Source organism: Cyprinus carpio, chromosome B9 (assembly GCF_018340385.1).
Source record: "Cyprinus carpio isolate SPL01 chromosome B9, ASM1834038v1, whole genome shotgun sequence".
Classification (NCBI taxonomy): Eukaryota; Metazoa; Chordata; class Actinopteri; order Cypriniformes; family Cyprinidae; genus Cyprinus; species Cyprinus carpio.
Window position 1 is genome coordinate 6,978,015 of NC_056605.1, and position 21,190 is coordinate 6,999,204.

General features: G+C 34.6%; 2 protein-coding genes across 29 annotated transcripts in view; one reads left to right on the forward strand and one right to left on the reverse strand.

Moving 5' to 3' along the window:
• Positions 1 to 3,782, reverse strand: part of mycbp2 (MYC binding protein 2) — a 99,678-nt gene extending 95,896 nt beyond the window's left edge. For all 20 annotated transcript variants that reach the window (XM_042730781.1, XM_042730792.1, XM_042730773.1 and 17 more), the window contains exon 1: positions 2,814 to 3,782. In XM_042730781.1, coding sequence (XP_042586715.1) covers positions 2,814 to 3,088 — 275 coding nt within the window. In that variant the 5' untranslated portion in view covers positions 3,089 to 3,782. The remainder of the gene's footprint in view (positions 1 to 2,813) is intronic.
• Positions 3,783 to 5,617: 1,835 nt separating this feature from the next.
• scel (sciellin) lies at positions 5,618 to 20,722 on the forward strand. Of its 9 annotated transcripts, XM_042730793.1 has the most exons (34): positions 5,642 to 5,723; positions 6,258 to 6,348; positions 8,212 to 8,297; positions 9,532 to 9,579; positions 9,671 to 9,782; positions 9,935 to 9,996; positions 10,084 to 10,171; positions 11,256 to 11,291; positions 11,567 to 11,611; positions 11,701 to 11,772; positions 11,929 to 12,009; positions 12,300 to 12,353; positions 12,446 to 12,472; positions 12,563 to 12,634; positions 12,720 to 12,791; positions 14,828 to 14,881; positions 15,309 to 15,338; positions 15,449 to 15,511; positions 15,635 to 15,688; positions 16,133 to 16,162; positions 16,285 to 16,347; positions 16,469 to 16,522; positions 17,254 to 17,283; positions 17,406 to 17,468; positions 17,596 to 17,649; positions 18,845 to 18,874; positions 18,959 to 19,030; positions 19,120 to 19,191; positions 19,393 to 19,449; positions 19,529 to 19,588; positions 19,689 to 19,757; positions 19,842 to 19,950; positions 20,187 to 20,289; positions 20,366 to 20,722. In XM_042730793.1, exons 4-34 carry the CDS (start codon positions 9,540 to 9,542, stop codon positions 20,380 to 20,382), a joined length of 1,845 nt encoding a protein of 614 aa, XP_042586727.1. In that variant the 5' UTR covers positions 5,642 to 5,723; positions 6,258 to 6,348; positions 8,212 to 8,297; positions 9,532 to 9,539; the 3' UTR covers positions 20,383 to 20,722. The 9 variants fall into 9 exon arrangements, with proteins under 9 accessions (XP_042586728.1, XP_042586727.1, XP_042586729.1 ...); XM_042730794.1 differs by lacking the exons at positions 6,258 to 6,348; positions 8,212 to 8,297 and having other exon boundaries at positions 5,618 to 5,723; XM_042730795.1 differs by lacking the exons at positions 5,642 to 5,723; positions 6,258 to 6,348 and having other exon boundaries at positions 8,163 to 8,297; positions 9,935 to 9,998; positions 10,086 to 10,171.
• The last annotated feature ends 468 nt before the right edge of the window (positions 20,723 to 21,190 follow it).

Sequence of the window (21,190 nt, forward strand, 5' to 3'; positions counted from 1 at the left end):
AGAAGAATGACACATGTTAGTGGTTTTGCAGTGTGATCTATCAATAATCACAAATGACATGGTTTCTGAAGGTTCATTTATATCTTAAAGGCCTTTTTAAGACCAAGTAAAGAAAATGTGAGGGAAACAGAACGTTTCAATATCTACTATACAAGTATTTTTGTCTTGTTTTCCATAGCAAACGTCTAAAGATTCTTAAAGGGTTCATATTCTGAGAAATAAAAACTCCCCCTATCTAACCACTCCCACAAAATCAAACATTTACCAATGTTCTACTCTATGATGTAATAGTGTGGATAAGCACCGCCTCCGCAGAAGATGATCAACATCACTGCCTGGTCAGCCCCGCCCACCAATTTGCACATTCTGCGTTTACGAGCGAGGCAAACGCGCAAGTCTACGCAGAGACTAAACATTTAAGATGGCTCTGAAGCCAACAATGCTGTGCAGTGCCAAGTTGTGCAAAAACAGTGTTTGCATTCCCTTCCTTCTGATCGATCTCAACATTAGGAAAGAGTGGATGAACTTTATTTTTAATGAGGTATTAATGAAGTATTTTAAAGTTTAATTCAAGATAAATGTACCTTTACAAAAAAATAAATAAACGCACCCTTAAAATAACTTTAAGAAAAATACAAAAATAATGTGCATGCAATATTTAATGCAGTGACTTTCTAGTCAAATTTAATACCTTATTAAGACCCACAGAAACCCCAAATTAACACCAAGGTCTATTTAGATAATAATATACAAAGGGCATGGTCCAAAACTGTAGGTTATCCTGTCCACTTAAAAAGGAGGAGATTGTCTAACACATGGAAACTGACTAATCACAGTTAATTTTTGGTTTTATATGATGTTGTTCAGATTGATTCATGCCTAGAAAAACTGAACAGTAGCAGCTGTCCAAAAAACATGCAGTGTGTCAATCCAGCACCTCATAAACACGACTTCGTTCTCTGGAGGACTTTGCAATTCGAGAGACAGAAATAGTGTACTTAATCACTTTCTATCTGCTGCTTTTGATAATGGTTGGCAGTTTAGTGTGCAATATGAATCAGACAGCCAGTGAACTGATTGTGGGTATCTGAGGCTGACTCTACTACGAACATATTAGGCATTTTCAATTTGGTTTTGTCAGGTAGTTAGTACCAGTTCAATATACTGGTATAAAGTCCAGAGGTCATCGCAGATTTCTTAATCGGTCAGCACATGTAGTCATTCCTGTAATGTGTGGTTTTAACATGCATTTTTAATAAGGAAGGATTTTAAGAGCAATAATATCTTAAAGAGACTCAATATGCTACCATGTTAACACCTTTGCAATAAAGCACATGTTGGTCTTTTTCACACTGGTTTAAATTTGCTTACACACAGTAAAATAACACTATTTGTCTAACATGAGAAACTGCAAATAGCCCGAATCCTAGTGGCAACCCCACACAAGAAAGCGCTCCTGCAGCGGGAGATCATAGTTTTATTTTCATCAGGAGAGCCACCTGAATCTGCTATTAAGTAGAGCGTTATGTAGGAATGGTGCTGAAGAGTTTGTGTGCAGCAGTAAACAATGAAACAGCAGCAGCTGATCATACGCAGTGAAAAGTGAAAGCACAGAGGCTGCTAGTGATGAAGAGCCTGAAGGTTGGGAGGGGCGCTCAATGGTTCAGCGCACTCTGCACGTTATCAACGCGTCATGAGTCATGAGTGGATGGTGTAAGTGTACACTATGATAACCAATATATTAGAAAAAAAATAGATTATTTGTATTGACCTCCAGTCAAGTTTTATGTGTTAAATTATTATTATTTGTAAAATTCATATAGATTAAATCAATTTGGCCAATCTAAATTTGAAATTAAAAAGTCTTCTGTATGAGTCTGCTTTATTTATTGAATCTGTTAGCTAAATGCGTGTTTTCATTTTTACTTATTAAATTTTTTGGCAACTGTGAAACAAGTTATAGATTAAGTAAAGGTCAAAGTATGAATATATAAACAGAAACAATAACGATTTGTACAGTGGGATCACTAACAAGAGACAGCTCTGAGGTAAAGCACAGTGTGTGTGTGTGTGTGTGTGTGTGTGTGTGTGTGTGTGTGTGTGTGTGTGTCTACAGCAGGGTGACGTCAGGCAAAACAGAACCCAGCCCTTCACCTCAAGGAGACACAAGCCTGCTGCTTTGAATATATACGATACCATATGTAATATCGTTGAATAAGTCACAGTTATGTAAATGCAGTAGCTGGTTATGAATAACAATCACCCTGAACATGCAATTCAGTGAAGCAGGCTGATATCAGCAACCTGAACTGAGACTACAAGACGTTTCACAAGCCTGACAACATTCGCTTGTCTTTAACGTACACAAATTTGATGCGAAAGGTTTCATTTATCCTTCTTCGCATAACATATAGTTGTCTGTACACTGTATTTGAAGCCAGTTGAGTTTTATTATACACATTAAACTCATCCAGCCACGTCCTATTAGCACAACATTAACGTTACATCATGAGCAGCTGCTTACTAGCTAACGTTATTGATCTAGTCGTGCAGGATGTCTCGAAACGGCATTGTTGACCGTGACAGCAGAGTGAACGTGATCTTAAAAAGTGCACAAATCAAAACCAACACAAACTGAGCTTCTGTGTTGACCTGAATGAGACGAAACGAGTGTTTTAGCTGCGCTCGCTAAGGAAGTTAGCCGCATGCTAACTGCTAAGTTACTGATGTTTGGGCTCAAACGAGCTCATGTTTAACCCAATGGGTTTTGTTTACAAACACGCCGGTTTGTCGTCCCGGTAAATCAGACCCACCTGCCGAGGTTGAGCCCCTGCTCTTTGTCGTTGATCGCGGTGGTGTAAATCCTCCGGTACCGCTCCGCCAGTGCTCGCCCTGAGAGAAGAAGCTGGTAGCGGCTCCGACAATCCGAGCGGGCCCCCACAACGGGACAGGAGCCCATCCCTGATCCGATCGATGCGAAATCGTCTCCAGCTCCGGGAATGACCCTGACACCCAGCCCCATGGAGTGGGACGAGGAGGACGGGATCCCGCTGCCACCGGCACCCGCTGCCGCAGCAGCACACATCATCGTTTAGGGGAACAACGCATATATTAGATTACAATGTCAGTCAACAGAGCTAAAAGTCCCAAGCAGCCTCCATAAATCCGCTCCGCAAAGCTGCATAAACGCCCGGCGAATTACATCCGAGTACGTTATCTCCAATTAAAACGACGTTTACGGTTAGCCGCTTTGCTGCGACTGCGAAATACGCGTCCCTTCTTTCCTTCGCTCGGATCGAAAAACAACCGTTATTTCCTCGATTGCAGGCGATCCGACTGCCTTTAGTGAAAGAAGTCACAAGCGCGAGCTGCCGTCTGTGCCCTGCGTTAGTTCCTGCTGTTTTTCTTGACCCTGTAAAGACTGCACCCCTAGCAGCGCTGCCATCTTAGCTTCATCATCCTTCCCTGTTCATGTCGCTGACTGTCAAGCATGCTGGGATACATTCCCATCCGTAGCACACACCGGCTGTGATTCAAAACGCAGTGCGCGGCCTACCTAGTCTCTATTTGGGCGCGCGAGCGTCGACTTTGAATGCGCCTAGAGTGCTGTGTTGTTAGTGGACTCGGCAGATTTTTAAACGCGCCGCGTCAGATGCAGGTTTGGACGCTTTAACGGTCGTTTCTTCTAAATTTGAATCTGAATCACACAAACCCAATCCAACATATGTTAAATCTGTAAGCTTACTATTTCCTGACAATAACATGAGATATGAATTTCTGGCAATATCTGGTAATATTAGGCCTGTTTATACTCTCTTTTATACGTTATTATTGTATTTGCATATTATTCTGGAATGCTTGATTCTGATTGGTCAACGGCAGCGTGCAGCTGTAGGACGTAATTTCGCATTTTCTGTTTCTCACATTATAAAATAATTTAAACTAATGAACTAGGTTTCATTTATTTGGCCAGTAGTACGCTTTAAAGAGATAGTTTCACCCAAAAAAATAAAATTACGTCATCATATAGTCACCCTCATGTCATCACAAAAACTTATATGACTTATTGTTTTGTTTGTTTGTTTTAGGGGGCATTTAATGATAGATAGATAGATAGATAGATAGATAGATAGATAGATAGATAGATAGATACAAAATATTGTCTTTTATGTGCTGCAGAATACAGAAAGTGGCCCAGTTCAGGTTTGGAACGACATAAGGGTGAATAAATGATGACAGAAATATCAGATTAAGCAGAAATAATAATATAATGCATAGTCGGCCAGAGATTAATTAAAAAACAAACCCTTGTCTTGTTGTCAGAATGTGTTACCATGGATTATATTACAGCATGTTGTATATGTTTCTAGGATTACCACTTAAGCACCATTACTAGTGACCTTTACTGCAATAGAACGAGGGATATATCCTTGAAGAGGTAAGGTAAAAGTGTAAGGATTAATAAATCAACACAAACGCTCAATCAAGCAGACAATAAATGAATGAATGAACGAATAAGTGAATGATAACCTACAAATCTGAATATCGGGGGGTATGTGTCCCCTTGTGAAAAAGAAGTGCACTTAATTTTATCGAACATCCACTTGTAATCAAACCTTGCAGACTTCAGTTTTCATGTCATCTTTGAACAACAACGAAACTTTTGAAACAACAAATATTAATGCATACCTCACTGTATGAGGTCATCTTCAGAGAGCTGAAACATGGTAATGCAGAAGGGACATTAACACTTAGGTGGAGATTAGTGTTCATGCAACCTTAAAATACAATCATAAACAATCTAATAGACAATCCACCCACAGTGCACTATTGAAAATAAAGACATTTCACACTAGTATGATCAGAAGGTGTGAGACACATAGATGATGCATGTGGGTGTCTATAAAACAGGAAGAGATAGTGAGAAAAGGTTATGTGAGAGGAAGTGCACATGTAATATTAAGAGGTTTCTAACAACACAACATACACAGGTATCCTGAACTTTTTAATGTCTTGCCCCCATCTAGTGGTGAGAAACGTCATTGAGAAAATGAAAAACGTATCTATCTATCTATCTATCTATCTATCTATCTATCTATGGTAAGCTTGTTGCATAATGATACCACTCTGATTCGTTAAATTAACCTTACAAATAAGGTTGGTTCTAAATCAAATTTCTTGCAACAATATTGAGGTAAGGATAAAATATACAACAGTGTTGCAATCTGAAGTACTCAGAATTAAAGTTAAAACAACAGTAACTTTTCATCTACATCTTTGTGATACAGTGATGCCAGTTTTTATTAAGACAGTAAAACGTTGTTAACAAAGACAGCTTTCCAGAGACACTTTATTTAACACAATCAATGGGAAGTTTTACATTCAGTGATTGGGGAAATTTTTTTAAAAATAAAAATCTTACTAGAGAACTTGGTAAAATAACAGAACAGAATACATGCAGCACAAAAAGGATACAAGCACTACAATCTTTTTAGAAATTTGAGGAATATCTGATGATATGTATGACTCACTTTGTCAAACCTCTCAACAAAATCTAAATGATGACTATGATTTAGTGTTAATAAATGATGTAATCTATTTATTCATTTGTAAATAGATGAGCTGTCCAATCCTGCTCCTGGAGGGCCACTTTCCAGCCCTGATTAAACACACCTGAACCAGTTAATCAAGGTCTACTAGGATCATTAGAAACTTCCAGAGAGGTACAAGTGAAAAGTATTTCGAGTTTACCTTCTTAAAGAATAACAGAGCTTGTAGTTTATTTAATGCTGCCAATTCACCTAATATAGACCTTATTAATCTCTTGATATGTCACAAAATAGCCATGTCTGCTACGTTCTCATAAACACATTAGTTATTTTATGACTTTTAGGCTAAACTGAATCAAAATCAGTCATATGCACCTCATTTAATACTGAATCAGAAGTATGAATGAAGCTGTAATCAGGCATATGGCATATTATCCTGATTGCTTCTCATATCTTTTAATTGTCCTTCTTCATCTGTCTTAACGCCTCCCACTGAAAGAACAGTGCGATTAAGTGTTCATCCATTTATCTTTTCTTTTTTCTTTTTTTTTGATTTTTTTTTTTTTTTTTTTTGTACTAATGTAATAATTTTCACACATGGAATTAAGTAGAAACCTAACTTAAAAAGTTAAATTAATAAATTGATGCGCTCTCTACAGTCCGCATATATTATGTACAAGTATTTGCATTTGCATTTTTTCTTTGTAGATCCCGCCTTCTCGCACGCCACGATTGGTCGATTATCTACAATGCCTGCACGCCATTGGTCGAACTACTTTTCAGTCATTACTTTCAGCAAGTATGAAGACAATAGGAAAACAAAGACAAAATCTGGGCACTTTGGGCAATTTAGAAATATCCTGGAAAAGACGATATATGATCAGTTGTTTATTTTTTTTAAGGCAAGTGTTCACAGTTACTTTATTTTAGACATAAACTTTTCATTTGTTACTGCCTATTCTCATTGAATGAAACAACTAACTTAATACAAAAGTTAACTTATCTAACCATCCTACAACCAAACCACAAGTTCCACAAAACATTCTTTTAAATGTCCAGCTGAACTTTAAACATGGGGTTGCCTTTACACAAAAACACATTTAATAGCACTTAATTTCAACATTTACTCTCCCAAATGAGTCCTATGGAAAGCATGCTGGGAATTAAAACTTGCCATGCCGTTTCATTTATAGAAACAAAAAAGATTTAAACTTCATTTTCAAATATATGAGTGAACTGAACACAATTAAATTAAGTTGTAGTAATAAAATGTTATTTTATTAATTATGTTACAAGTAACATATGGCAATTATGTTACTTGTCTTACAAAATTGAACAAGCAGATAAAAGAACCTTATTTAAACCTTAGATGCACAATGTTTCCTGTTAAATAAATACAATCATTGTATTCTCAGTCCAAACCTTGTATTTGCAAACATTAATATTTGCATTAAAATGATGAGGCATGTTTGATGTAACATATAAGCAGCTTCTTCCTCATCGAATGTCACCGAGTTTGATTGTCTTTTGCATATTACACACTTTAAAACTATTGAGAAAGGGTGTGATTAACACGAACCGCAGTGTCACACCCCACAGACATACTCTTCATATTTTCTGTCAGACATAGCCTACTTTATACCTCTCGCAATAAAGCACAAACCTAACAAGCCGCATGCTTCTGCAGCAACACCCCTGTTCGTTTAGAACAACCAAAAATATGTTTTCTGGCTCAGAGGGTTTCATCTTTTGAGGTTCAGAGCTGTATTATTATATAATGTATTATCACCAAGCCTTCACCATGTAACTTTGAGTTCAGCCTGCTGTAGTACACTGAAAAAAATGGTGTAGGGTTTACTTTGAAATACTTTTCACTCTACATTTCACAAGTAATTACAAAGAAATGGCAAGTAACTTTTGTAAATTTCGAAGTAGAAAGACTGCAATAGTAACCTATTTTCTTGTAAAACACTCTAATCATTTTTTATTTTATTTACAACTTTGAAAAATCTTTTTTTAAAACAGTGCTTTGAAAAAATAGTGTTGAAATCATAATTGCTAGTAAATTTCACAAATAATTACAAAGAAATGGCAAGTACCATTGAATTAACTGTGAAATTTTGAAGTAGAAAGACTGAAACTTGTAAACACACTTCGATAATCTTTATTTATTTTATTTACAATTTCAGCAAAGCATTTTTAGTGTACACTAAAATTATGGAGATTTAGGCTACTTTGAAACAATTTTCAATCTTTCATAATTTACACAGTTATACAGGAACAAGTAATGAATTGAATTAAACATTACGTTTTAATTCCAGTAAAGTGCCTGATTCTGAACAAATATAATAAGCAATAAACAATCAGAATTTTGAACTTGTAAACCTTGAGAGCTACACCCCAAACAGTTTTATCTTGCCATCTTGGTGGAGGTTGTTATGGTGGCTTTCACATAGTTTCCTAAGACAGACATGGGCTGCTGATGTCCTGCCATCCATTACTTTTTTCACGCTTTTTTCATCAGCTGGAGGGAAAGACCTCATGAAGACACACCCCTACTGTAAACTACACTGACATAGCTGTGCTGACAGTTCAGGTTCAGTTGCTCTGGTGTGTGTCACATGAAGCCACACCTTTCACTGGTCTTGCCTTCCCTACCCAGGTCAAATATGTAAGAGGGGAAGAGCAGTAAACTGTATGTTATTCTCACGTAACCTCTATCACATCCCGCGCACCTGAAATACAGAGGTATGACTGTTCTCTACCCACATAGACTTCTATCTGTATGTGTGTCTATGAATTCTGTTTTAATTCTACTTTCATGGTTAATATATTTAGTCTATTTGTTTATTATAAAATCAAAGGGTTTTTAGGTTAGTGCTCAATTCTAAAGCATGTTCATTTAGATTCTCTTGTGAAATGGATGTATTGTATGACTGTAATTAAACATCGTTTAGCATTTAGTAGTTACACAGTGCAGTCTAAAGAACGGTTTACAATGTCAAGGTCAATGTCAGGACATGACGTTTACTGTAGTTTTTTGCAAAAAATTAAATAGAATAGTGCTTCTATACGTCAAAAGTGTGACAGTGGTTTTCTTCTCAAATCAAAATACAAATACATCAGTTTCTCCATATTGTCATTTTTCCTGGACGGTTATTTTTTATAATAATGATTTGCAAAACATTGTAAACTCCCACAGAGATTATTCTGATTTGTAATTGTTTTTATAAATGGGTAGTTCATGCATGGACTTTTAAATAAACACCAATGATTTCATGTTAAATTTATGATATATATTTATATGATGCGTTAACATTATACAAATTGAAATAAATGGTTCGTTTATAAATTCCTTATTGTTTATTTAAAAATATAAAACATGCATACAGTAGGCTATATTAAAGTGTGTAGAGTCTCTAAAAGTACATCATAGTAGCTGCATGCATAATAATTAAAAAAGAATTAGTAACATATTGTTTCAAATTGTTTTAGAATGAGTTTAGCAGCTCAGCTTCCTGCAATTAGCTACTCAAGTATGAAGATTTGCAAAAGAAAGTACATTTATTTTTATTATTAAATGTTTTTACAATTTTAACAATGCTACAAGAAATCCAGCGAAACCTCCCATGTTGCTGAGTGATGTTCAGTACATCTGACGTTTATTTCCAAGCATGAGAATGTTGCTATGGTTTCAGTGGCAGGTGTTAGAACAGGGTGTGTCGGTGCAGGGATCAGGACAAACTAGTTTTGGGTGTATCCAGAAAGGCATGAATTAAAAGAACAGTGCTACATCAAACACTACTAGGAATGGAATGTGTTAACCATGATTCGTGAAATTATGCATGTAATGCACTTGATGCTGCATTGACACACTCATAATCTTGTCTAGTGGCACCATCTTGTGGATGGTAGCCTTGTTAGAAGTGACTGCACTGTATCTACTGCAAATGTAATAATGTGTATCAATTCCATCTTACAGCGTAAACCATGTCTTTCACTCCAAAGTCATACAGTAAACCCCAAACAGGTGAGCAAACGCCTTAATATGGCATTGCTTTCATTATATATCATCCATAATCAAGTCATTTTATTTACCTATTATTTTTTATTGAAAACAGTTACAACTTCAAGCACTAGATCCACTAAAACAGTGGATGATGGCAAAAAGAAATCCCTGCTGAAGGACAATAGCTGGATTAAGACAAATGTGAGCGAGAACGAACAAGTCGAGTAAGTTTTCAACACCTTCATCAGTTAACAGCAAACCAGACAGAAGTAACTTTAACATCTGGCCTCTGTAATGTTTATGTCAGTGGGATTTATGTGTGTCTGACAGACTAAACAGCTGACAAGCTGAACTGATTTGTCCCTTCTCTCAACAGACGTGATGCGAACTTCGGCAGAAGTGTTCTGAGTCGTTACAAGTCCAACGAAAACCTTGTCAAGTGGGTAACCTCGTGTGTGGATCAACATGTTGCTATTAAAAATTATAATATGAAATCCTTATGATTTTTTTTAATTTTTTTTTATGAACCTCAAGATAAAACTAGCAAAACCGAGAGCAAAACCAGCACTGTCACCACTTCATCAGGTACCTCTGTCCAAGCTCTCAGTAAAAGGTAATGCACTGCTGAAGATGCACTTGAGAATTTCTTACATCAAACATCTTGCTAAATATGTTTCAAATGTGCAGCAGATTACACAGTACAAAACAATACTCACTAGTATGGTAACACATTTCTGCCAAATAAGAAAAACAACTGTTAAATCGAAATGATGACCTAAAATATTTTATTTTTTGTAGTTGTAGATAATTATAAGATAAAAAGTTGAAATTATGAGATGCATTATTCATTATGAGATACATAATTATGAGGTAAACAGTAAATATTGAGATACCAAGTCAAAATTATGAGATAAAAAGTTGAAATTATGAGATGCATTATTCATTATGAGATGCATAATATTGAGGTAAAAAGTAAATATTGAGATACCAAGTCATAATTATGAGATAAAAAGTTGAAATTATGAGATACATTATTAATTATGAGATGCATTATATTGAGGTAAAAAGTAAATATTGAGATACCAAGTCATAATTATGAGATAAAAAGTTGAAATTATGAGATACATTGTTAATTATGAGATGCATTATATTGAGGTAAAAAGTAAATATTGAGATACCAAGTCATAATTATGAGATAAAAAGTCAAAATTATGACAGAAAGTTGAAATCATGATAAAAATGTAGAATTATGAGATAAAAAGTCAATATTATGACAAAAGTTGAATTATGTTATAATTATGAGATAAAATGTTGAAATTATGACATAAGTTATAATTGAGATACAATGTGATACTAAGTTGAAATGGAAATTGTCAGTTATAAAAAATGTTGAAATGATGACTAAGAAGTCAAAACGAGATAAAAAGTAATGGTTGTGACAAACTCGTAATATGACAATTTCTACATTTTAACTCACAATTATGACTTAGTATGTATTGTATTTCATTATCATGACTTGGTATCTCATAATTAAGACATTTCATAATATTGATATTTTATGTCAAACTGGTGACTTTTATGTCATAATTATGATTTACCGAAGCAAGATTTCTGATGTAGAAGAAAGAGGTTATTTGGAGAAGGTTTATGTAATAAAATCTAATCAAGTGGTCTCACTGATTGTTTTCAATTTGTAGATTTGGTGGTAGCCAGGACAAGCTGAATGAAACCAGGTAAAATATGCACACTCTTTTCTAGCACTGAAAAATCATGAAGTTTATTGCTTAAATCTGTTTCATAGTATAAATCTTGAACTTACTTTATACAAAGTATTATACAGCACAATAATACTTAATCTGTTGAAGAACGTAGATTTACATTTACAAGATGATTAGTCACTAGCATTTGCTGTATTTAAAACCTGTTTGTAAGAGTGTTCAGAAGCCAAAAGAGCTTGGAATTTAAAACATTTTAAGAGCTCAATTATCTTCCCAACCCAACCCTACAGAACCACAGGAACTAAAACAACAGTGAAAACAGAGCCAAGGAGAAGGTAACGCCTCTGAGACACACCTGCTTAATGACTGATTGACTGACTGAATGAAGACTAGCTTCTTACAAACCTAATGATTGCTCTTTCAGCTCTACTTCTACATCAACAACAACAATCAAAGATGGTACAAAGATAACCGAGACAACTGTGACCACTACCAAGTAAGATGCTGAAAGGACATCATATCAATGTCAAATCTGTCAGAACTATTTCACACTATAATCATCTTTGCTTGCAATTGCGGAACATGTTATGAGTGTCAAGGTCGGTTCATACAGGCAGTTTAACTATTTTAAACTGTGTTGTCTTCTCCTTAGGCAAGATGTGGTGAAATCATCTACCAAGTCTGAAAAACTCACTGATAGAGACCTGGCAGATTTAAACACCAAGAGTTCTCGGTAAATCAGCTCAATTCAATATGCATTCATTTATTTGAATAAAAAAATGAATGTCAAACCAAGTGCTATTTATTTTAAATATATAGCACAAACACACTTTCCACACAAATTTTAAAAATGTGTTTGGTTGTAGATGATAACTAATAGATATACTGTTCAAATAAGATAAATGTGTTGGTTTGATGTGTTGTCTTCTATGTTATCTAATTCAATGAATTACATATTCATTTGTGGCTTAAATGTGCAAAATTGTCAAGCTATGTCTCACTGCATTTTATCTGTTCTTAAAGTGGATACAAGGCTGAGGTTATTACTGTCAAGTCATCGAAGGACACTGTTGATGGGTGAGTGTTATAAAATGAAGTTGAAAATAATCTCATAATTCAGTTAATCTTTTTTTGTGAGTATTAAAATTAAACCTATAATTCTTTTTCAGACCAACCTCACCTGTCAAGACCACCAGGTAGAGTAACTCGTTTAGCCTTGTTTAGATTGCTGACTAAACTGAGCAAATGTGGCTAAATTCTTAAGCTCTTAACATGTTTATTTCTAGCATCAAAACCTACACCAAAGGGGATGTTTCACCAACTAAAACAACATCTTACTCTGTCCGATCCACAAAGAGGTGAGAATCTGACAGATAATTACAAGTAAATGGATTTCAGTCATCATAAAACAAAGAACTTCAGTGACTGAATGCTTTTCCACAGCACTGAGGATGAACTGTTTGATACTCTCATACCAACATCGATCAAATCATCCAACACTAAACCTGACCGCAGGTATGTGGTATTTGCATATCTATGAACTAGTGCTGTCAAACGATTAATCGCGATTAATCGCATCCAAAATAAACATTTTGTTTACATAATACATGTGTGTGTACTGTGTATATTTATTATGTACAGGTGCATCTCAAAAAATTAGAATATAGTGAAAAAGTAATTTTTTCGTTACATTTTTTGTAACATTTCAAAAAAACGAAACTTTCCTATATTCTAGATAAATTACAATAAATTACATGTAAAGTAAAACATTTCAAAAGTTTTATTTTTGTTTTAATTTTGATTATTAGAGCTTACAACTCATGAAAGTCAAAAATCCAGTATCTCAAAATATTAGAATATTTACATTTGAGTTTCATTAAATGACCATCCCTACAGTATACATTACATGTATCTCTTGTTCTTTGAAAACAACAATAATGGGGAAGACTGCATGACTTGGCAATGGTCCAGAAGATGATCATTGACACCCTCTACAAAGAGGGTGAGTCACAGAAGGTCATTACTGAAAGGGCTGGCTGTTCACTGAGTGCTGTATCAAAGCATATTAAGTGCAAAGTTGACTGGAAGGAAGAAATTGGGTAGGAAAATGTGCACAAGCAACAAGGATGACCGCAAGCTTGAGAATACTGCCAAGCAAAGCTGATTTAAACACTTGCGAGAGCTTCACAAGGAGTGGACTGAAGCTGGAGTCAGTGCATAAAGAGTCACCACACTCAGACGTCTTCAGAAAATGGGCTACTAAGCCACTTCTGAAACAGAAACAACATCAGAAGCATCTTACCTTGGCTAAGGAGAAAAAGAACTGGACTGTTGCTCAGTGCTCCAAAGTCCTCTTTTCAGATAAAAGTAAATTTTGCATTTCATTTGGAAATCAAGGTCTGGAGTCTGGAGGAAGACTGGAGAGGCACAGAATCCAAGCTGCTTGAAGTCCAGTGTGAAGTTTCTGAAGTCAGTGATGATTTGGGGTGCTGTGATGTCTGCTTGTGTTGGTCCATTGTGTTTTATCAAGTCTAAAGTCAATGCAGTTGTCTACCAGGAGATTTTGGAGCACTTAATGCTTCCATCTGCTGACAAGCTTTATGGAGATGCTGATTTTCTTTTCCAGCAGGACTTTAGCACCTGCACACAGTGCCAAAACCACTTCCAAGTGGTTTGCAGACCATGATATTACTGTGTTTGATTGGCCAGCCAACATGCCTGACCTGAACCCCATAGAGAATCTATGGTACATTTTTAAGAGAAAGATGAGAAACAGTGGATCCAACAATACAGATGAGCTGAAGGCTCAATAGTGCCTCAGCAGAGCCACTGGCTGATCGCTTCATGCCACACCTCACTGATGCTGGAGTTTGTGCTAAAGGAGCCCCGACCAAGTATCGAGTGCATAAATTAACATACTTATAGAACTTGAACTCTTCTGTTTTGCGAACCTCTTTTTTTTTTAATTGATCTTAAGAAATATTCTAATATTTTGAGATACTTTCATGAGCTGTAAGCTCTAATCATCCAATTTTTTTTTAAATATCATATCTAGAATATATGAAAGTTACACTTTTTCAAATGTTACAAAAAATTTACTTTTTCATCTTTTTTTAGATGTACCTGTATTTATAAATACACACACATACAGTATATTTTGAAAATATTTTCATGCATTTACATTTATATATTTATATTAACATAATTTATATTATATAGAAATATATTTAATATAAAAACATAACATATTTTTCTTAAATATATACATGCGTGTGTGTATTTATATATATATAATAAATATACACAGTACACACATATACACATGTAAAAAAAAAACAAACAAAAAAAAACTTTATTTTGGATGCGATTAATCACAATTAATCGTTTGACTATAAACTAAACAACTTAACTCAACATCCTACTCCGCATAACATTGATTATTTTCATCACAATATCAACCTCAGCATGCTATAAGATTCTAGTTCCACAAATGATAGTAAAAATCTAGTATTTATTGTAGAAAATAATGAACTTGTTTTGTGTCTCTAAAGTGACTACAAGACTGAAGTGGTTACTGTGAAGTCTTCAAAGGACATCAGTGATGTGTGAGTGTCATAGATCAGTGCTTCTCAACCCAAGGGTCACAGCCCACAAATGATGGATAGCAATGCTAGACAAATAAAAAATACTAGAAAAAAGACAAATAGTCAAATGCAAACATATATTCATGCATGAATAAAACCACAAAAAACTAATTCCGTATATATGTGTTTACATTTAGAAATCAAAATCAGTTTTCCTATTCAGCTTATGTAATGTTAATAATTTTTTCAGATTGTGGTGATTTTAAGGACATTTCTGTGTGCTTTCGAACAATAAACTATTGGGATACCTTGTCATGTCACCACTTAAAGTGCAATGTAAAATCTGTGTAATCTGATATGATTTCATAATTCGGATGCCATTTTTTGTGTGTGTTTGTTTTAATGTTGTATGTATATTAACACTGAACCTGTAATTCTTCTTGTCTAGACCAAGTTCACCTGTGAAGACCACTACAAGGTAACCACAGCCTTGCTGACTAACCAGAAAGACAGCTGCAGATCGTTAACCAACCTGGAAAAAAATGTGGTTATACCTTTTATTAACCTCTTAACCTGTTTCATTTACAGCATCAAGACCTACACCAAGGAGGATGTTTCACCAACTAAAACAACATCCTACAGCACAAAGAGGTGGGCACTTAAGAAATTGTTCACACCACAATTCTTCTTATAAAATATAATGTGGTGCAATGACATGAACTTGCATTTAGAGACTGAATCGTTGCTCATTGAACTTGTTTTGTGTCTATAAAGTGACTACAAGACCGAAGTGGTTACTGTGAAGTCTTCAAAGGACATCAGTGTTGTGTGAGTGTCATAGATTAGTGCTTCTCAACCCAAGGCTCACGAACTACAAATGATCTGTATGTCTGTTTTGACAGTCATAGACAGCAGGGAAAAAGGCTAAATAGCAATATTCCAGGCAACTTACAATAAATTCATGCATATATTGAAAAGAAACAACTTTTAAAATTATGCCATTTTGTTGATAACATTTAGTAGACAAAAATTATTTTCTAATTCAGCTTATGTAATGTTAATACTTTTTCATGTTTTTGGGCCAATACAGTTCATGCTAATGAATTTCAGTATTTTAAGGACATTTCCGTGTTCTTTCGAACAAACTGTTTTGGTATACTGCATTGTGAACGCTTGATGTGCAATTTAAAATCTGTGTAAAATGGTATGATTTCATAATTCAGTTACTTTTTTTTATATATATTAACAATGAGCGTAATTCTTTTTGTCTAGACCAACTTCACCTGTCAAGACCACTACAAGGTACAGTAACCACAGCCTTGCTGAATAACCAGAAAAAAATACAGCTGAAGATCTTTGACTAACCTGGAAAAAATGCAGTTACTAATACCTTTTATTAACCTCTTAACCTGTTTCATTTACAGCATCAAGACCTACACCAAGGAGGATGTTTCACCAACTAAAACAACATCCTACAGCACAAAGAGGTGAAATAATTACATCACAATTCTAGTGTTTATTGCAAAAAAAAAAAGTGTAGTGCAATGAAATGAACCTGCATTTAGAGACTGAATCGTTGCTCATTGAACTTGTTTTGTGTCTCTAAAGTGACTACAAGACCGAAGTGGTTACTGTGAAGTCTTCAAAGGACATCAGTGATGTGTGAGTGTCATAGATCAGTGCTTCTCAACCCAAGGGTTACGACCCACAAATGATCTGTATGTCTGTTTTGACAGTCATAGACAGCAGGGAAAAAGGCTAAATGCCATACATTTTGTTGATTACATTTAGCAAACAAAAATGTGACCCTGGACCACAAAACCAGTCATTGTTTTGGATTACAGGAGCAAAAAAAAATGGCATAAGGTGGTCAATTTGTCAAAATTGAATTGAAACTTGATTTGAACAGGACAAAAATCTATTTGAAAATCGGGAATCTGAGGGTGCAAAAAAATCTAAATGTTGAGAAAATCGCCTTTAAAGTTGTCCAAATGCAGTTCTTAGCAATACATATTATTCATCAAAATATCTTCATGGAACATGATCTTTACTTAATATTGTAATGATTTTTGGCATAAAAGAAAAATCGATAATTTTGACCCATATAATGTTTTTTTCGTCCAGGGTCACAAATGATTTTCTTATTCAGCTTATGTAATGTTAATATTTTTCATGTTTATGGGCCAATACATTTTGTGTTAATGAATTTAAGTATTTTAAGGACATTTCAGTGTGCTTTCGAACAAACTGTTTTGGTATACTGCACTGTGAACACTTGATGTGCAATTTAAAATCTGTGTAAAATGATGTGATTTCATAATGCAATTACTTTTTTGTGTGTTTGTTTTTAATTTGTGTATATATTAACAATGAGCGTAATTCTTTTTGTCTAGACCAACTTCACCTGTCAAGACCACTACAAGGTACAATAACCACAGCCTTGCTGAATAACCAGAAAAAAATACAGCTGCAGATCGTTGACTAACCTGGAAAAAATGCAGTTACTAACACCTTTTATTAACCTCTTAACCTGTTTCATTTACAGCATCAAGACCTACACCAAGGAGGATGTTTCACCAACTAAAACAACATCCTACAGCACAAAGAGGTGAAATAATTACATCACAATTCTAGTGTTTATTGCAAAAAAAAAAAAAAGCAGTGCAGTGCAATGAAATGACCCTGCATTTAGAGACTGAATCGTTGCTCATTGAACTTGGTTTGTGTCTCTAAAGTGACTACAAGACTGAAGTGGTTACTGTGAAGTCTTCAAAGGACATCAGTGATGTGTGAGTGTCATAGATTAGTGCTTCTCAACCCAAGGGTCACGACCCACAAATGATCTGTATGTCTGACATCTATTCTAATAGTTCACGCACAACAGGGGAAAAAAATATGCAGCTAAAAATGCAGCAAACCATATAATCATGCATTAATAGAATAGGTAAATAAATGAGCTCTATCTTTTGTCAAAATCCTCAGTTGTTTTATACGTTTCAAATTAATCACTTGTGTAAAAATTAGTGCCGTCAAATGATTAAATCGCGATTAATCGCATACAAAATAAAAGTTTTTGTTTGCATAATATATGTGTGTTCTGTGTACATTTATTATGTATATATGAATACACACACATACAGTATATATTTTGAAAATATTTACGTGTTTATGTTTATATTCATAACATTTATATTATAAATAAATATATTTAATATTTAACAACATATTTTTTCTGATGTGTGTGTATTTATATATGCACAATAAAATATAAACAGCATACATACACATATTATGTAAACAAAAACTTTTATTTTGGATGCGATTAATCGCGATTAATCGTTTGACAGCACTAAAAAAAAAAATACTTTAGCAAGAACATACTTGAGTGTGAACTGAATGTAATGTTTTCAGACACTTAATTGGATGTTAATTAAATTGTATTATAGATTGCATTTATATTAAATGCAGTGAGTTGAACTTGACCCGGAGGACTAAAGTACATATTTAAATGTCATTTCCAAATTCTTTTGTCTCGCTGAATGTACAGACTTTATTTATGCTAAACTAAAACTCTTTTTTTAATGTCTATTGAAAGTTGTATGTCATGTATTCAAATACATTTGTAATTAGGAAACTTGAATTTAAAAAATATATAAACTTTAAAAGTAATATTTAATAAAAGCTTAAAAAATAAAATCAAACATTTTACATGCATGCTAGTCAATGCATTACAGTAGGTGTACTTTAAATTATTATAACATAATAATTTAAAATATCCTTTTAAATGAAATCTTTTTATTTGACAGTTTTGGCTTATACCGATCTGAACATTTGAAGGATATTTTTGTCATAAACCACTGTAGTAAAATCAAACCTACACAAAATCTATTCATTCAGTTGCTGATGTTCTATTGACATTTAATTTTTATATTTTTTGTTGTATTTTGAGTGCATTGACATAAACCTATTACAATTTTTTTCTAGACCAACTTCACCCATCAAGACCACCACAAGGTACAGTAACCCCAGCTTACAATCTTCTGATTAGCCCGAAATAAGGCGGCTGCTCTATTAAGCTCTTAACATGTTCAATTCTAGCATCAAAACCTACACCAAGGAAGATGTCCCACCAACTAAAACAACATCATACTCTGTCCGATCCACAAAGAGGTGAGAACCTGACAGATATTTCCAAGTAGTTCCACGCCCGTCAATGCTTTTCACACAAAGAACATCACTGACTCGATGCTTTTCTTCAGCACTGAGGATCATCTGTTCGATACTCTCATACCTGCATCAATCAAGTCAGCCAACACAAAGCCTGACAGCAGGTATGTGGCATTTACATATTTATAAGGTGTGAACCCATTCGTGGCGAGTTTGACATTTGCTTCGGCCTTTAAGTAGTTTAACCAGTCTTACGACTGACAGGCAAAAAGCACAAAAGCAGCTGCACATTCATACTTTCCATTAGAGCTTCACTCTCATTGCAGCAGTGTTTATTCTGTCATGGACTTTTATCGTTCTTACAGTCGCGAGGATGTATCAGTCTCCAAATCCATCAGAACCGTGTATTCTACAAACGAGAGGTAGGATGGTATTTCTTATTCAAGCATCGCTGCCTGATACATTATCTGTTGTTTATTACACTTATTTATCTGCATATAGAGATGAGTGGAGCACAGTCACAAGTCCTTCTTACACCAGGACATCATACACAGAGAGCAGGTTCAGTATCCACTTCAATTAAAACACTTCTCCGTTCCAAGAATTACGGATTATACATTTGAGCAGGTTTGTAGACTTATTAAGGTCATTTTGTTCTCAGGCCCACTGATTACCTGTCTGACATGCTCACATCAAAAACCACCACGACTGTGTACACATCACCCGAAAGGTATGGAAACAGAAAGAATACATATTTGATTATGCTTGATGTGATATTTAGTGCACACGTGAAAGGCGTATCATTTTGTTGCAGGGTAGTAAGTGGGAAGGACATCTGCACAGTCTGCCATAAAAACATGTACACAGATGAAAAGATTGTCCTGGATGACATGAATATCAACTGTCACGCAAGTTGTTTCAAGGTTAGCTATTTTTAAAGCACTTTAAAAATGTGCAATAATTGTTTTCATTATTTATGTGAATGCAGTATGAAATACGAATGTTTTATTTTACAATTAAGATTTTTGGTGGTACTATTAATGTTTTAAAAACTTTGACATAATTATTCTAATTTCAATAAAAACTAAAATAATAAAATTTGAAGTATAGAACTGATGTTTTATTAAAGAAAATGATTGAATGATTTTGTTATTTTTAGTGTGGGGTGTGTAATGCTTCTCTGGGACTCCTGAAGGCAGGGGACAGTTTGTGGGTGTACCGTCGTGCCATTCACTGTGAGAGCTGCTTCGGTGTCACTAAGGGTAAGATTCGCTCTACTGTTTCTCAATATTCTGAATGATGCAGTCTATGTGTTTACTAAATAAATTTGTTTTACAGGCAAATGGCTCCGCTGAACCACAGTTAGCAATAATGAAGTGATGTTATGAGAGAGACTATTCCAAAACTTTCCCGTGGCTTTGATTTGGACTCGGCCCATTTGAAGTGCATAAAACAGTTTATGGTGGTGGACTTCTGTCTGATAATAGACTTTGGGGTTTATTAATTGCATTGATTGCTATTCTCCCCGATGATGTGACAAGGATCTTATCTAATTACCCAAATAATAAGAATATTTTTAAAGAAGAATATTTTTCCTAATACATGATGATAAATATTTTTTTGAGTTGCTTCATTTTTTTCTTCACTTTTGTTGTATTATTAAAGCAAAGCATACATCTGTATGATGAGAAGATATCATATTTCTCCTGAGTTTTCATCTGGTTGTCTTTTATTGTTCAGATCTGGTTAAACATCATTCCAGAGATAAGTTATGCAGTAGCTTTCACCTCTGTAGCTATAAATCGAATATGCTTGTGTTGTATTTCTAAAGAGTTGCAGTCTTTCAGAAATATGCTGTGATCAAGATCAGACACTTCAACTTGTATCTTATGATAGTATTCATAAGAGGATGCAGATAAAGAGCTAAAGTTAGCCATTGCAGTTAGTTTTTTTTGTTTTGTTTTTTTTTTACGCAAGAGGGACAACTTCATATTTAAGTTGATATTATTTGACCTTTTAATCCTTTAAAATGTTGATTTTATCTGGATTTATGTCATTTTATCAAAAGGGTGACAAACCAACTAAACCCAGATTTTTTTTTTTTTTTATAAATCAGTTGCTTGTTTATTGTGCCATTTATTTCCCACAAAAAAAAAAAAAAAA

Excerpts from the sequence above, each read along its gene's own strand:
- scel (XM_042730794.1), top strand. The coding sequence starts at position 9,540 with ATGTCTTTCACTCCAAAGTCATACAGTAAACCCCAAACAG. Across the intron at positions 11,773-11,928 it reads ACAACTGTGACCACTACCAA|GCAAGATGTGGTGAAATCAT; the intron begins GTAAGATGCTGA and ends TCTTCTCCTTAG. Across the intron at positions 12,010-12,299 it reads TTAAACACCAAGAGTTCTCG|TGGATACAAGGCTGAGGTTA; the intron begins GTAAATCAGCTC and ends CTGTTCTTAAAG.